Source organism: Lactuca sativa, chromosome 4 (assembly GCF_002870075.4).
Source record: "Lactuca sativa cultivar Salinas chromosome 4, Lsat_Salinas_v11, whole genome shotgun sequence".
NCBI classification, from domain to species: domain Eukaryota; kingdom Viridiplantae; phylum Streptophyta; class Magnoliopsida; order Asterales; family Asteraceae; genus Lactuca; species Lactuca sativa.
Window position 1 is genome coordinate 159,508,467 of NC_056626.2, and position 18,424 is coordinate 159,526,890.

At 35.8% G+C, this 18,424-nt stretch overlaps 1 protein-coding gene and 1 non-coding gene across 2 annotated transcripts; one reads left to right on the forward strand and one right to left on the reverse strand.

Annotated features, from left to right (window-relative positions):
* Positions 1 to 12,582: 12,582 nt before the first annotated feature.
* On the reverse strand, positions 12,583 to 13,314 carry LOC111906878 (uncharacterized). Its single transcript, XM_023902655.1, has one exon. The coding sequence runs from the start codon at positions 13,312 to 13,314 to the stop codon at positions 12,583 to 12,585; it is 732 nt and encodes a 243-aa protein (XP_023758423.1).
* An 841-nt stretch (positions 13,315 to 14,155) lies between these two features.
* LOC111906905 (small nucleolar RNA R71) lies at positions 14,156 to 14,262 on the forward strand. Its single transcript, XR_002855377.1, has one exon. It is a non-coding gene; the product is annotated as a small nucleolar RNA R71 (small nucleolar RNA).
* The last annotated feature ends 4,162 nt before the right edge of the window (positions 14,263 to 18,424 follow it).

Below are 18,424 nucleotides of genomic sequence, written 5' to 3' on the forward strand. Positions count from 1 at the left end.
GCGTAAGTAAGATTTCACAAACTCCAATTTCGAAAAACACTTTTCTTCAGATGCGACCGTTACTGAAATAGTCAACAATATTCTATATTCAATGCATGCATTTGGGAAACAATCAAATTCTTTCAAAAACTTCAAACCATCTATAGGGTTGCTAAATTCATTGGTTTTCAATGTCTCTAATAATTTCAACTCCATATAAAGTTCCTCGGTATCAATATCCGATATTTCTTCAAACTTGAGTGCTTTTTCAAGACGATGACAATACGACTTAAGATCTTTATCTTCAATTCCCCTCAAAGTATGTGGAAATAAAAAACCAAATACTTTGTCATACTCTTTGAATTGTTCAAATCTTGTCTCAAGAGAAGAAATGGCTTGATCAACAATATATAAGAAATAATTGACTCTGAAATTCTCTTCAGGTGTAAATGAAACTTCTTCCCTACTTGAACTCTTATCAAATCTTTTTTTCCTTTCAATCAAACGCTTTTGTGGAAATATTAGATCGATACCCATTTCAATAACAATCTCCTTAGCTTCAACAATCGCTTTTTAAAAACCAGTTTCTCTATAATCCTTGAAGTACCCAATCAAATTTTTTATTGCTGTAATAGCATTATCAAGATGCATATGCTTTGATTGTAACTTCTTACTCACAATATTCACATGATTTAGTACTTCATACCAAATAACAGTTGATACCAAAAATTCAAAGTCAACAAGTTTTTTTTTTCCTGTCAGTGAAGTTGCTTCACTTGCAATTGCAACATCATTATCTTTTTCATCAACTCCATATAAAGTTCCTCGACATCAGTATTCGATCTTTCTTCAAACTTGAGTGTTTTTTCAAGACGATGACAATATGACTTTAGATCTTTATCTTTAATTCCCCTTAAATTATGGGGAAATAAAAAACCAAATACTTTGTCACACTCTTTGAATTGTTCAAATCTTGTCTCAAGAGAAGAAGTGGCTTGATCAAAATTTCAAAGTCAACAAGTTCTTTTTCTATCCGTGAAGTTGCTTCACTTGCAATTGGAACATCATTATCTTTTTCTATAACTTGAAGTAAAGTTTGCCATACATCCACAAGTTGCAGTTTAATAGCGTTTATACTCTCAGCCCGACTTTCCTAACGAGTTTGACATAATGATTTAAGACTCCAATCTTTAACATTATCTTTCAAAATTTCCCACCTCTTATTAGAATTTGCAAGAACAGTATAAATGCATTGGATGAATCCAAAAAAGCTTTTTCCTTTAACACACTTGTTAGCCATATCACATTAGATTGAGAGAATGGCAACCACAAGGAGTGTCAAATGCTCTAGGAGTTATATCTAAAAATCTCTTTTACTCTCCTTGGTATTTTCCTTTCATGTTTGCTCCATTAAAATAGCCTTGACTATGTATAATTTCAAGACCAAGAGACTTTAACTCCTCAAGTGTAATATCAAATAGTCCTTTTCTAGTGGTATCATCAACATTCAAAAAACCTTAAAAGGACTCCTCGATAGTAACAAAATTATATGATAACTTTAAATACCTCACTATTATAGTCATCTGTTCTTGGTGACTTGAATCGGGAGTACAATCAAGTATGATTGAGTAGTACTTTGCTTCCTTTATCCTCTTGATAAGTTCTTTTTTAATTTCTTGAGATATCAAAAGTATTAGTTTGTTTTGGATCGTATGGCCAAGATAATGCACATGAAGCCCGTCGCTTGTGATTCACCACACATGCTCTTTGATAACTGGGTTAAACTCTTCCAACGTTTCAATGACACCCAAAAAATTCCCATTACCTATTAAATATAATTAACAAATAAGAAGTGGAATCATGCATAATAATTAACAAAAAAGTATTTGGTGGAATTGGAAGCAAAAAAAAATACAATTTATAGTTACCTTTTCTATACAACTTTTCATTGGATCCACAAAGTGCTAAATTATGTTTAGCAAAAAACTTCACTACTGCGATGATTCTCAAAAGGACTTCTTTCCAGTAATCTTTTTCTTTAATGAATTGATCATATTGAACTTTATCAACTATTTCATTCAAGTTCAATCTTTTACACATATCAAACCACTTACTCCTATTTGTAAGATGATACAAGGAAATTTCATGTTCTTTAACCCTAGTGGTAACATGGTGCCAATCTGCATAACCTTCATCATCCAATTTACCTTTCAAAATCATTTTCTAAACACTTTACAATAGAAGCAAAACACTTTTCGAATATACTAGCCATTCTCTATCTAACTTCTCCAAATTTGATAAAGTTCTAGTATATAAAGCTGTAGAAAATCGTCTACCAAATTTATCGTAGGGACCATACATAATACTAGTATCTCTTTTAGGACCTTTCTCAACCAAAAGCTTAATCTCATCATAATTAAGTTTTTTCCCACCTTCTTGGATCATATATATATCAACAAGCTCTTTAACGTGCTCTTACTTTTCTATCTTTTCTACTTCTACTTCTACATGATCTTGCTCTTCAACATGCTCTTCAACGTGCTCTTTATCGTGCTCTTCAACATGCTCTTCAACATGTTGTCTATAGATAAATTTATCTAGAGCACCGACGTCAACCTTTCTCTATTCTTCATCTAGTTTTCTTTTTTATGTTTTAACTACCAGATGGTTGTTTAGACTTCATCACTAAAAGTTCAACATTCAATAATCAACATTCATTCAGATTTCAGATAACATTCAAGTATAAATCTAATAAAGTGATTATGATAATATAAATATTCTTGCATAAAGACATAAAATAGTTCAAATTCAACATTCAATTTTTGATAACATAAATTATAAATACATTTTGTTTCTGATAATATTTAATTTCTCATAACATACATTAGACAATATTTATTGACTGAATTCTGAATACTAGAACAAAAAACAAACTAGATACTCATTACTCAATTCTGAATTCTAGAACAAAAAACAAACTAAGTACATGAATGTTGAATGAAATTGACTGAATTCTATTATTCTAAATACTGATAAGTGATAATATATATAATATATTCTTGATTTATTTTTTTTACTATAAAAAGACAAACAATATCATATAAACTAAAACAGTAAAACTCGAATCTGATGCTATACGAATACCAAATTACCAAACAATAATTCTGATACCAATTTTCAATTCTGCAAGTTCAATTTGGGTTTCACTATAAAATTAAACACTTACCTGATTAGCAGATTAGTGATCGAGTAAACTCAATCAGAGGGTATTCTGATTGATCGATGGTTTCTGGAATGCTGGATAAAGCCACTAAAGCCTGAATGATCAATTGCTTCTCCTTTTGGCGTTGTGTTCTTACGTACGTCCCAACTCCCACGTTCTGCTGAAGTCCTGATCTACAAATTACAAATGTGAACTTATACAAGTGGATTAGTGGATTAACATTCATGCTGGGCCTACTCTCAATATAGTATAAAAAGGGTAAATTACACCAATCGTTCCTCGTGCAGGTGCTGAAAAATGCATTTAGTCCCTATTTTCAAAAATTAACTCGGACCGTCCATTATTTGTTTTAAACGTGCACGCTTCATCCCTAATACACATTTTTATTGCAATATTAGTCCTTTCCATATCTGAAATGACCATAATGCCCTTTATGTTTATCTTTTCCAATTAATTTTATGTTATTATCATTATTATTAATTAAAAAAGAAAAAAAAAAGACGTGGTACCACTTTATACGCAACCATATCTCTCCACCATTGTACCTTCCCTTTACTGTCTCTATTCTCCAAACTCTTAAAAAACCCTAAAACCATTCATCCTTAAGCCACCGACAGTGGATACCATCTTCGTTTTACACTCCGACCACATTCATGGAAACCACCGCCATTTTACACTCATCGCACTCTAGCCACCATCTTTTTATGGCCTAAGTGGCTTTGAACCATCTAAAATCGATGCCGCCACCTGTGAATCAGTCTTCGATCTCTGATCTCCGCCAGCTAGGGCTTCGTCATATGTACCCCGCCATCGGCATCGGCTAGGGTTTTGACAAATGTCATCGATCTCTGTGCGTTTCGACATATGTATAGAGAACAATATCTACCTCCATCGTGGCCGAGATGAGTGGATGAGATATGGAGAGCATCGAACTCCACAGTCGGAATCGATATCGACATAAGGGTGGTGGTTGGATGATTTCAGGTGTAAGGGGGAGAAGATGATGAAAAATTTAGGTTTCACCTGAACCTCCTCTTAATCAATCGCATGAGTATGTTTTTATGTCCCCACCCTTCAACCCTATATCTCTCAATCACAGATTCCTCTTCAACCTTCTTCTTTCTTCTTTCTTTTGAGTTACAATTCTGATCAGCTGAAGATTAGTAGATAGGGTAGGGTAGGTGATGATCCTGATGGTAGTTTTTGATGGAGGTTAGTGGCTGTGAATGGCAATAATGAACAGGGATGGGAGGTGTCGGAGTTTAAAGACGGGATAAGGATGAGAGAGAGAGAGATGTAGAGATGTAGAGATGCAATGGTTTCCGGTGGCGGTGGATGGTGGTCGGAGCTCAAGGGTGGCCGGAAGTGGATGGTAGCCGGAAGTGACTGTAGTTGGAGGTGGTTGATGGCCAAAATGGTTTGAACTCCTTTTAAGGGATGTTTCCTTTTGTAAAAATAACAATTATAAAAAAAATAATAGATAATTTATAAACAGTGAAAAAATAAATGAACAAGAAAAAGAAAGGGGCAAGATAGTCATTTTATGTTTGCAAGGGACGTAACGTGCACCTTTTAACGATACGAGGGATTGTACGAGTTAATTTTTGAAAATAGGGACTAAACATGCTTTTCGGCACCTGCACGAGGGACGATTGATGCAATTTAGCCTATAAAAAATGGGCCCCATAAAAGAATGGGCCCTGTGCCTATGTCTTGTTTGCTCATGCTCTTTACCGGGCATGATCTAGATAGTCACACTCCTATTTGTTTATATTTGATAAATACCCTCAGATCTTTTGATAGTCTCTAACAACATCCTCACCTAGTTGTTATCCTCGAAATTCTAGACAACGTTAATCAACCATTATCTTTTGATGTGAACTATACATGGATCTCTAGATAGTGACATTGCTTTTTGTTTACATATGAGATGAGAGGTAGCTATGGTGTGGATACTATGCAGCCACATCATTCTTTTGCATGCCAACTATGGTTAGCATGGTGTTATGGAGGGGTGGTGTGCCTTAACAGGCCACATCATTTTTATTTAAAATTTTTTTTAACAACTATTTTTTTGACAACTAGCTATTTTTAAAAACACAATCATTTTAATATTAAAAATTCTTGAATTGAAAGACATTACTTAATACTAGAATTAAAACACGACTTAAGTAATACATGACTTAAAACATAAAAAGACGACTTAATAACTAGAAATGTTACTTAATACATAAAAAACAATGAAACGTAGAAGAAGAAGAAATGACTTAGATCATAGGTATGGATTAATAAATGACTTAAAACATAAAAAATATAAAGATATTTCTGAGCCAAAATGCATAGCATTTCTTATGTAGATATTTCCGAGCCTTCATGCAAGAGAATAGCTTTAGGTTTTGTCCCGACTTATTAACATAAATGCTCATGATCTCTCCATCGGGTAGGGTTAATCACACTACTTTCTCGTAGCATAGGATCTCAACACGATGAAGGGATAGCCGATCCATACCTATGATAATGTCAAAGCTTCTGATAGGAATTGGCATGAGATCTATTATGAAAGTATGGTCGTTTAGGGTCAACATGAAATTCTTTAATATTTCGGTGGTGCTTTCTATTTGTCCGTTTGGTACTTCTACCTCATATGCCACATCTAATTTGATAGACTCATGATTTAAGAGTTGTTTAAAAGTTGGAGTTACAAAACTTCTATCGATACCGGAGTAGAAAAGTATTGTAGCATACAAGTTATTGACAAGGAACATACTGGTGACTACTGGCAGATCTCGAATAGCATCATTGTTCCCTATCACAAATGCCCACCCATAAGCATTCACTCATTCGTTCTCCAATCTAGGAAAATCCCACTTGAAGTGCCCCTTATCTCCACACTCATAACATACCTTTCCACTTCCGTTTCCAAATTCCGTACCAGTCTTTTGATTTCCTCCAACATTTGCAGAGCTCTTACAAAAACTGGTAGTATGCCCCTCTCTTTTGCATTTGTTACACTATAAACACTCCCCGATATGGTGCTGGTTGCAAGTGGTACACAAAGGTTGTTTCCCATCATAGTTCTTATGTGGTGTTGGTGTTGGCGCTGGAGTTATTGCTAGTGGGGTTGCAACATAAATTTTTTTGGTCTCCTGTTTCTGAGGTTGAGTCGTGTTTCCTCTAGATGACTTGCGCTTGTTTGATCTAGACTTGAGGTTTTTAACACTTTCTTCCATGGTTCCCTGATTGATCTCGTATGTTCAGGCGATTAGTTATGTTATTAGCACTCTCAAAGGTTGTAGGTCTTGAAGACATGACAATTCCCTTTATCTTTGGCGCTAGTCCCCAGATGTAGCGCTCTACCTTCACGTATTCTGCAGTTACCAATGTTGGGTATAACAAGGCAAGACCATTGAATATGGTAGAGTAGGATTTATTGTTTGGACCTATCATTTTTAGGTTCCACAGTCCATTCTCCAGACTTTGGACTTCATTCCTAGGGCAGTATTCTTCCACAAACATTGTCTAAAGCTCTTCTACAAGCATACTTTGTTGTCCTCAACACAGTAATTATAACACCCGCTGATTCGGGCTACATAATTAAGATATAGTAAATAATCGTAGCCAAAGGTGTAGTAGTTGTAATAATGATCTCGTGGATATAAGGAATGCTTAAATCTAAAATTGTATAAAGTAGTCATGATTGTTTGAAGTTTTAAGGTCAGTCTTATACGACAAAATACGTCAGAAAATACGAATAGGCAATTGATTGCTTATTAGCCTAATTAATATGAACGAAAGTTGTATTAATTATAAAAGCAAGAGCATGCATATAGATATTGTCCAAATCTGAATTCGTATGAGGAAGTTACGATTTTTCGAATTTTCAACGCAACAATATGGACACATAAATCAAAATTAAGATTGGTTGATTATTAGGTAAATTAATCTAAATGAGAATTGAAGATCTGTTAAATATGAACTCGTCAATATAAAGACATTCGAGAGTAGATTTCGTATGAAAGAGTTATGATTTCCGCACAGACCTTAGCAGTCTAATCTCTATAAAATATGAATTTAAAATGGAGTTAGATTTAGCTATTGAGACTTAACGAAAGTCGTAGAGCTTGTCGAGAGGATTATGGGGATATAAAGAACGTTAGAAACGGAGCTTGTATGCTAAAGTTATGGTCATTCGAATATTTCAGGAATTTACTTATTGTGATGACATGACACCATGTGGCATGTCAGGCGGTCGACTCCTCTGTGGGACAAGGTAATATGGCTCGACGAGATTTGGACACATGGAAGCACTAAATTGTGACATGTACCATGTTCTAGAAGAATGACGCGAACGAAGGATCATCTGAAACGGGGCACCTGGATGAACTAGGCACATCAGGTAAAGGGTGCGACGCACCTATATAAGGCGTGTGGTGCGTATAGTAACCAACCTATATAAACCCCTATTTTTCCACTCATTTCATCCTACAATTCATCTCAAAACCTACCGATTTATCTAGATCCAACTTTAGGAGTTTTTTAGGGTAAGTAGTGGACCTCTAGAGCATTTGAGATCCGGAAGAAATAAAAGCTTTCGGGTCGAAGTTCTATCCATGCAATTTCTCAATTTTCGCTGAAATTTCTATAAGTTAAGATGCACTTACCTTGATTTAAGTGTAACTTATGTTTAAGTTCATTATTGTTATTCTGAACCTATAAACAATATTTATTAGTGATTCCAAGTCATAATACTAACTGAGCTCCTTACGGGAGTGATGTCTAGGCTAGATTTAGTGAGGTGTTTAAAGTGGGATTTCCAAATAATATACTCTGTATACCAAATGGACCCTACCTCCGATCTGATCTTACCTAGTTGCTCCTTATCAACTATAGATTAGTGTTCATAGGGATTATTGAGAAATCTAGACCCTCGCTATCCTTAGTCACATTGAATATAAGACTGAGACTTAGTGATATTCATACCTAGGTCATACCAAAAAAAAAGCCAAGGTGTTAGGCAGAGCGCTGCCCAAATCACCAACCATCCACTTTTAACAAGTGAGTGCATAGTTACTTTAAGCTTATATATATATATATATATATATATATATATATATATATATATATATATATATATATATATATCAAGTATTTAATTACTTAGATGTCCTATGTGCTTATTATCTGTGTTCCTGATATCTGTGCTAAATGAGATATTGATTTTTACTCAAAATAAATCATATATGTATTTTTATCATACTTATATTGTATTGGGTAAAAAGGGTAGAGAGAGAGAGAGAGAGATGAGAAAATAGTGAGAAACCATGTCTAAACATAGTAGTATTGTACCAATGAGACCAGAGAGAAAATAATGGTGAAAGACTATACCCAACATTGTACTGTTGTGCTACTGGGATCAATCATCTAACAAAGTATTGATGACGACCACATACTCTTTTAGTCAGTCCAGTGGAACATTATCAGACTCGTAATCTATAGGTGTTAATAAATCATACTATCCGGGAATGTGGATTGTGTGTTCATTTGAGTAGTGTATCCCTCTAATGTTTGCCTTATTGATATGTATTGCTAAGGAATCCCCGATGCAATATTGTTTATAAATTTTAAATCACAACTAAATAAAATTTATCCCCATCATGGTTGCCTTATTGTGTGTTTATTTGAGTAGTTGTTTAAAAGTTTTAAATCACAACTAACTAAGTCGTTTTTGCTTCTTCTATAAAATTGGATAATATTATAATTATATGATGTTTAAAAATGTTTTGGTTTTTGAAAACTGAATTATAAAAACAGATCAAACCAAATTGTAACTGGATCATATTAGATTGGATCTGAATTTTGTTTGGATTATTCAGATCCATATATTGAAAACCAAAATCAATTAGTATTTACATAATTGTATCGGATAGAACCGATCCATTCAAACGAAAACCCTACACTCAGTTTCTTTGTATCACATGTAGCGGTAGAAAGGTACATGGATAGTGATGTTTGTATCTGATGTGTTATTCGATGAGATGTAGTCCGTAGTATAATAATATGTTGTAAGGCCTATTATGACTATGTTTATGCTTATGTTTCTTGTATCCGTGATGACATCCTAAGTTTTAATAATCAATGAAAAATATTTATTTGGAAATACTTTTTATGGGACACATTCCACATTTGTAAAGAATACTTTGTTTTGAAATAAGAATAAAGTAGAGGTCTTTTCGGGTCATGAATATAAGGATGTCACAGTTGGTATCAGAGCATTACTTTAAGCAAATTAGGAATGTCTAGGATTTCTAGACTTAAAATGAGAATTCTAAGTGATGATTGTGAGGTGTGTGTCTATTTTATTTTAGGTAGTATACCTGAATTGACACAAGCACTAGAATATTTTAGAGAATGTGACTTAATTGCTATTATGTGCTAAATGAGTTGTATAATAGCATGCTTTAGGTTGGCTACCTAGATTGCTATTATTGGAAATAATCCAAGATCTGTTTCCGACCTTGATTTATATTCAAAACGTATATATTAATGTGTTAGAATTAGCATATAACTTTTTTTTGGGGGGGGGGGGGGGAGGGGGTTGTTAAGGAGAATTATGCGTCTAAACATTCTTTTCTATCTTAAGGAGAATTATGCGTCTAAACCTTGCTTCAAGTGTAACTTATTTTTAGGTTCATTATCATTATTATGAACCTATAAACAAGATTTATCAGTGATTCCGTGTCATAATACTGATTGATCTACTGACGGGGGTGACGTCTAGACTAGATTTAGTGAGGTATTTAAAGTGGAATTTCCAAACAATATACTCTCTATACCAAACGGACCATACATCGATACGATCTTACCAGGTTGCTCCTTATCTGCTATAGATTAATATTCATTGGGATTATTGAGGAATTTAGACTATTGCTATAATTAATCACAAGGAATATAAAATCAAAACTTAGTGATATTCGTACCTAGGTCATTCCAAAGGAAAAGCTAAGGTGCTAGGCAGAGTGCTTCCCAAATCACCAACCGTCCACTTTTAACAAGTGAGTGCATAGTTACTTTCAGCTTACACTTAGATATCAAGTATTTAATTACATAGATGACCTATTTCATTATTATCTGTGTTCCTAATATCTATGCTAAATGAGATAATGATTTTTACTCGAAATAAACCATATATGTATTTTTATCATACTTATATTGGATTGGGTAAAAAGGGTAGAGAGATGAGAAAATAGTGAGAGACCATGTCCAACATAGTAGTACTATACCAATGGGACCAAAGAGAGAAAGTGATCAGATAATGGTGAGATACCATACTAGAGATAAAATAGTGGTGAGAGACCATGCCTACCATTGTATTATTATATTACTGAGAGCGGTCATCTAGCAGTGACGACGACCATAGACTCTTCGAGGCTGTCGAGTGGAACACTAGCAAAATCATAATCTGTAGGTGTTAATGAATCAAATTATATTGGAGTATGAATTATGTGTGCATTTGGGTACTGTATCTCCATCATGGTTTCCTTATTGATATGTATTGCCAACGAATCCTCGAGACAATATTGTCTACTCATTGCTACATAGATCCTTTAGGTCCCTTGAGATTATCATTTTAGGTTCGAAGAGTGAGAATAACAGAAATGGGTAATCAAGATTAATCCTTTTGGTGTGATACATATACTTATAACAATATAATAATAATATTGTTGGTTGAAAACCCTATGTACTCACCACGCTCCAAAGATCCTAACCCACTCAATTTCTTTGTGTCACAGGTTGTGGTACAAAGGTACATGGATAGTGATGTTTGGATCTGATGAGAGATTCGAGCAGATGTAGACCATAGTATAATAATATATTGTAAGATCTAGGGCAATGGTTGCGGTACAAAGGTACATGGATAGTGATGTTTCTTGTATCAGTTATGACATCACAAGTTTTTAATAATAATAAAAAAATATTTCTTCGGAAATACGTTTTATGGGACGAATTTTGCATTTATAAAGAATACTATATTTTAAGATAAGCATAAAGAAAAGGTCTTTTCAGGTGGTGAAAATAGGGATGTCACAGTTGGTATCAGAGCATTAGCTTAAGCGAACTAGAAATTTTGAGGATTTCTCGACTTAAACTTAGAATGCTAAGCGATGATTCTGAGGTATGTGTCTATTTTATTTTAGGTAGTATACCTGAATTTACTCAAGCACTAGAATACTTTAGGGAATGTGCCTTAATTGCTAATTTGTGCTAAATAAGTTGCGTTATTGCATGCTTTATATTTCCTACCTAGATTTATTTGAAAGAATCTAAGGCCTATTGTTGACCTTGATTTAGAAACTTTATGTGTTTAGGATTCTAAACATATATATATATATATATATATATATATATATATATATATATATATATATATATATATTAGTGTATTAGAACTGACATATAACGTTTTTGGGGGGTGATAAGAAGAATTATGCATCTAAACATCCCTCTCTATCATAATATAATCGCAATTTCAATATAGTGAATAATTGTTCTGGTATACAGAATATTAGGGTGAGAACTCGTAGCGGATTGGGAAATAAGAACAAAAATCAATAGACTGAACCTCAAAGTGTGATCGAGCGTGCACAAGAAGTCGTGCCAGCGGCTAAACCAATCACAATGGCAGGAGTCCAAGCCATGATTCAGACAATGCTAGCTGAGAAAATGGAGGAGACTAGAAAACTAAACTAAATGCAAAAATGAATTAAAGAATTAAAGGGTTTGATGATTAATTATCCTAAGATAAAAAAATGCAAAAACTAAACTAAATGCATAAATGAAAAGAAATCGCAAACCAAGCTCGAGTTGCCTCCCGATAAGCACTTCTTTTTATTGGAGTCATGAGCCGGACTCTGTGCCCCCTCACGTTGAACTTGTCGGAGTGTCCCCCACCATTTGTATCTTTTGCTCCTTCCACCTTCTTTTGTAAGCTTAAACTCGTCTAATATATTCCTTTTTAGAATTTTATTTTTTAACCCTTGAATCATTTTCTTCAAGCTTTCTCTTAGTTCCCTTATATTCCTTGAAGATAAGGTTTTGCTTTGTCTTCATTTTTTAGCTCCACGGGTACCATCTTCTTATTCATAGTTAGTCTATTTTCATTGGAAATAACTTCATCCTCGTCACTTGATACCAACCAAGTCTTCACTTTCCTCACTCACCCAAGATGTTGGAGTTTTATAAGCAATCACCTCAAAAACAAGTGGAACAGATGCACTTGGTTTGGTGCGTTTAACTTGTTGAATCTCTTCCTCCATTAATTTTTCCAATTCTTCAAGTTCATTCTCTTCATCGGCATTGAAAACTTCACCTTGAACATTATTTCATTGAAAACCATCTTCTATTCCAAAAGTAGCTTCATCATCTCCAACTGTCAAAGTAAGCTTGGATTTGCGAATGTCTACCAGGGCTCGATCAGTATTAAGTAGAGGTCGACCAAGAATGATTAGGACATTGGCGTCTTCTTTCATATCTGAAATGACAAAATCAATTGGGAACACAAATTTCCCAATTTTTAACGAGATATTTTCCACAATGCCCCTTGGATGTGTCACTGAACGATTGGCCATGTAAATTGTCATTCTTGTAGCCTTCAAACCTGGAAGATTTAGCTTTTGATTGAATGAGTAAGGCATTAGATTTATGATAGCTCCCGAATCAGCTAATGTATAAGTCTTCAAATTATTCCCAAACTCACATGGAAGAGTGAGGCGTCCAAGATCTCCCATATTCTTAGGTAACTCTTCCATAATCACTTTAGAACTTTGCTCACTAAGAATTACCTTGGAATTCTTCTCTAACTGTTGGCGAGTATTGATGAAATCTTGTAAAAACTTTGCATATTCAGGAACCTTAGATAATGAATCAATGAAAGGGGTATTTATTGAAATACCCTTCACTTGCTTCATAAACTTCAAGTGTTGCTGCTCCAGTGGATGAATATGATCTCGTGACGGGAATGATAAAGGAGGACGATAAGCTTGAACATCATGGAAATTTTTTTGTTCAGACTCGCCCCACATCATGGATTCGATGTTTCTGCAACATTTTTTCATCTAATCGTTACTTTTTCGAGCTTGGTCCCGTTTGATGTGGGTCGACTTCAAGTTCTTCAAGGAAATCAGAGATGTTATCCTCTTTAGTTTCTATTACCTTTACATGTGATTGAGGCTTTGTCTCGGATATCTTTGGAGATAATTTTTCTTATACAAAAGTAGTTAGTTGACCTAGTTGGACTTCAATATTTTGGATCGATGCTTGGTGATTTCTTAGCAAAGCTTGCTGGTCCTTCATAATATTTTGATGTTCCCTTATCACTGCATCGGTCTCATCATGTCTTTTCTCGGAAGCCTCCATAAATCTATGTAACATTAACTCAAGATCAACTTTCTTTTCAGGAGTTGGTTGTTCGTTTTGGTATAAGCCTCGGTTAGTCTGCCTATATTTTTATTCTTTTAGCCTCTTATATTCGTCATATGGCAACCACTACTTCTTTGGTTTTCATCCAACGCCATACATATCTCCACTCGAGTAGCAAACTTGCACCTTTTTATTTCCATTTTCATCCAAGTGGGAATCTTTTGTTAAGTGTGGGCCATTACATCTTTCACAACCAACTCTAATAGCATGAATTGATTGGTCCATCTTGGTCATTCTTCGGTCCATAATATTTAGCATGGCTAGTACAACAACCATGTATTCAAAATTTCCACCCCTAATTCCTTTAACTCCATCATGTCTTGGATTGTGGTACTCACGAGAATGCTTGGAGAACTCTTCAATTAACTCCTGATTTCGGCTAGATTTTTCTTCGTAACTGGTCCGTGAGAATCAAGGAGTTTCCTTGTCATTACATTCAACCTGTCATAAAAGACAAACACTTATTGTTGTATGTTAAGGTCATTTTGAGGGCAGTTTCTTAGTAACCCTTTATATCGCCCCCATGCCTCATAAAGCGACTCACCCGGTTGTTGCTTAAATTTGGCTATTTCCTTCTTGAGTTTAGATATCTTTGATGGTGGGAAAAATTGTTCTAGGAATTTCTCACAAATTTGTGCCCAAGTTGTAATTGCACTGGGTGGTAGTGCCTTCAACCAATCTTTGGCTGCTCCCTTAAAAGTAACGGGAGGCATCCTTAACAAAATTGTCTCTCTAGGAATATTCAGGACATTGAAATAGTTTGAAATATCATTGACCTCATATAAGTGCTTGTAAGCGTCGTCATGATCATTCCCAAAAAATGTTACATCCTTAAGTGCAGTCAGAATTTTTCCTTTCAAATCGAATGTTACAACGGCGGGAATTGCAGGTTGTACTAAACCGGGACCGGTGTCCTCATAGATTCTCTTCTTGTATGCTCCCATGGACATATCCGCAAAGTTTTCCATCTCGTTTTTTGGGTTGTCTTCAGGTTAAATCTTTTCTAGTTCGAAGTCGGGTTTGGACTCGTCTTCGGATTCTTGTGGACTAGGTATTAGATCAAAGCCTTCAACCTTGCTTTTGTTCTTCGAAGATGTACTTGACTCACCCACGTTCTTTGCTTTCTTCTTTCCAAAAAATGATTTAAGGTCTTTGAAAGGCGACTTCTTTGGTGGTTGTTTTTCTTCTACGTTTTTATCCGTTTTTTTGTGAAGGGCCGACTCTGGATCTTCAAGCGGCTGTACCAAAGGTGTGTTGGAACCTCTACTGCAATAAAACAAAAAAATAAAAACGTAAATCTGAACAAAAACTAAATAAAATCGCCTAGTGACTATGTAACATCCCGAATCCTAGGTATTACATTTATTTATTTATTTTTGGGAATTAATGAGTGACTCGGCGAGTTGTGTGTTCGACTTGCCGAGTAGAATTGGATTTGAGCATGCGAGTTAAATAACCGACTCGACGAGTCAGAGATGCCGACTCGCCGAGTTGGCGCTGTGTGAGGAAACCCTAAATCCCTGGGTTTGGGGCCTATTTAAGGAAACTTATTTCCTCATTTCCACCTCACCAGCTACCCTACTCCCCTGAGTGAAACCCTAATCGGCCATTGAGCTAAGAGAGAGTGATAGAGCTAATATTTGAGTTTTTTGGTGAAGCATTGGAAGAAGAAGAAGTGAGATTCAAGCAAGGAACTCGGAAAGGCTTTGAGATCTAGTATTCATTCACTTGGAGCTTCTGTTGGAAGGTAAAAGTCATCACCTTGCTCATCATGTTGTTTAGATCTTGTTAATGAGAAACTTATGGGGGCTTTTTCCATATGTCATTAAGATTGGTATGACTTGTGCTTGCCAAGCATTAAGACATCAGATCTGGACCTTGTGAGGTCCATATAGTCCAAAGGTCCCAGCTTTATCCAACCATAAAGAGTTATTGTGCTTAAACACATTGGTTAGAGCTTTTATTTGGCATTATGGAGCAAACAACATGAACATAAAGATCGAAGGTTTACATGACATTCGACCCTTAGCAGGCTAGATCTAGAGTTTGTAGTGATAGATCTGCCTTAAAACGTATGAATGAGAATTTGACTTAAGGGACTCGACGAGTCGGCTAGGGTTTTTCCCGATGAGTCTGGACATGGGTAACTCGGCGAGTTTGACGGGACAACTCGACGAGTTGAATTGGGTTTTTGCGAGGTTTTGAAGGAAAAGGGGGACTCGACGAGTCACATAGATGCACTCGGCGAGTCGGGTCAACATAGACAGTTGACTCGAGTATTGAATTTTGTTGACTTTAGGGTTTGGTCAAGGCAGGGAGTATGAAGATCGTGGAGGGGTAAAATGATCTTTTACCCATTCCATGAGTTTGAGAGAGAGAGATGGAGAGAGAGAGAGAGATTAACCTAGTTTATTTCGAGTCGTGATTTAAGTGTTGATTAGAGATTATTATCTTATGTGTTAGGCAGAGGCTAGTTCGAGATTCGTGTACGAGATTATTACTTACTTGATTATGAGGTGAGTCCTTTCATTATACTTTACCTAGAGTGGTAATCCTTGTGTGATCGGAGGGTCTTATGTGTTATATTGAGTATTTTTGATATCCTGCATTATGTCTTTGTGATTTATGATGAGTATTATTATTATGAGTTTATTGAGTTAGGACCGGAGGGTCCACCCGAGCCGTGGGACCGGAGGGTCTCCATTGAGACACATTGACCGGAGGGTCGTATTGAGTTAGCCTCGAGTGGCTAATGTGACGTGTGTGGTATTTTGAGGAACTCACTAAGATTCGTGCTTACCGTGTTATGTGTTATGCGTTTCAGGTACCTCTCAGGATCACGGGAAGGCACCGACTTGATTGTAGACACACGAGTTGGAGATATGTTTTTGGAGGATCCTGGATTTGTGTTATAAACAGTTTTGGGACATGTGTTTGATAACTTGATGTTTGTGGAATTTTTATGATTTTGGAAATTAGAAATTACTTTTTTAAATGAAAATTTTGTTTGAAACTTGACAGTGTTACCAGTTGGTATCAGAGCGTTGGTTTGACGGATTCGAATGCTCCTTCGGGGGTGTCTGGACTCAAACTAAGGATTTGAGAAATTTTTTCAAAAGAAATGAATTTTTCTAAGAGTTTTAAGAGAAAACGAGTTAGAGCAGTGTGTACAATCAACTAGAGCCCAAACGGTGATTTCCTAAAATACCCTTACTTGTTTGTGTTATGAGATATTTATGAGATATTAGAAATGCATGCTGGAGAATAGGCTAGGTATTTCATATTCTAGGGCTAGAGTTGCCTGATTTGTGATGCCTTAGCCTAGGAGATGCTATTGATCAGTGTTATCTGTTATTTTCCCTGAGTAGGTGCTGAGTTCTGAGTTGAGGGGTAATCTAGGAGAGATACCTAGATGAGCATACGAGTAGCCTACTGAGAGAGTAGTATGATATTTGTGAGAGATAGAGTACTTGAGAATTAGAAACCTAGGATAAGGACTTGGGATGACTATAGGTTAGGTGTGGAAGGTAGTATTGGCCCCGTACTACTGAAAGCACCATATCTGTATGCAATCCAAGTAAAAATCCTTAGGATGCTAAGGAACAAGTAGGGATGAGTGGTCGGGTGTGAGTATGCTCGAACGAGTCTCTGATGATTTTTGTGTTATGTTTCAGAGACATCATGGTGGGTACACGCCACAACCCCGAGAGCAGTGGGACTAGCGATGATCAGATTCGCAGGATGATTCATGATGAGGTGGCCGCGGCCATTCGGGAGGCGATTCATGAGATGTTTGGGTCTATTAAGACGACCCTGATCGAGAAATTTGATGAGCGATATGCTGCTGTTACTGAGGTGGCTGCTGCTGCAGCCACCGCAACTGTCACTGCTGCCAGGCCACAAGGAGGTGACTCGTTGCTGTTGATGGGTTTTGAGTAATACATCATTCCTATGGTGTACATGCAAACCCTAATAGCTTTTGGATCTAGTTTGTCTAATGAACATGTAATTGAATATCCAAAGCTATAAACCCTAGATCTAGCATACAATTAATCATATTAACATAAAATAGGGTTTAAATGTTACCTTTGATTGTTATATAGAAATAACAATCAATCCTTGGCTTCAGAAAGCTTAGTGCCTCAAATGTTGCAACTCTAATGGAGTCACAAACACCAAGAGCAACTTGGATGATGAGGAGAAGAGAGGAGGCAGCCAAAAAACGTCTACAAACCCTAGAGGGAGTCTTAGCCACGTTTTTGGGGCAATAGGGTTCCTTTATATAGGTAGGCTATTAGGGTTTTCAACTAGGAAACCCTAATCTGACTGCTTAAGCCCTAAGCAGCCCATGGATTCCTTTAACATATCCCTTGGACGATTTCTAATGGGCTTCCCATAGAACTCGTCCAACTTATATATTATTAAGTAATCCATAGCCCAATTGTAATTATGTCAAAATTACAAATCCAGCCCCCTAAGTTTAATTAATCTCTTTTAGCCACAAAATTAATTCTTAATTAATTCTTGACTAATATTAATTAAACAATATGATTTCTCCTTTAATATATTATTCTTATAATATATTAGTAAATCATAATTAAACCTTTCTCTCCTTAATTCATCCTACATATTGCTATGGTGAAGGCAACCCAAAAGGACCATGCTCATAATCGGGTCAAGTACATACCAAAATAGTTATGGACTTAGACACTAATCCAACAATCTCCCACTTGGATAAGTCTAATA

Bases quoted from the DNA above. Each gene is read 5' to 3' on its own strand.
- LOC111906878 (XM_023902655.1), bottom strand. From the start codon at position 13,314: ATGAAAAAATGTTGCAGAAACATCGAATCCATGATGTGGGGCGAGTCT.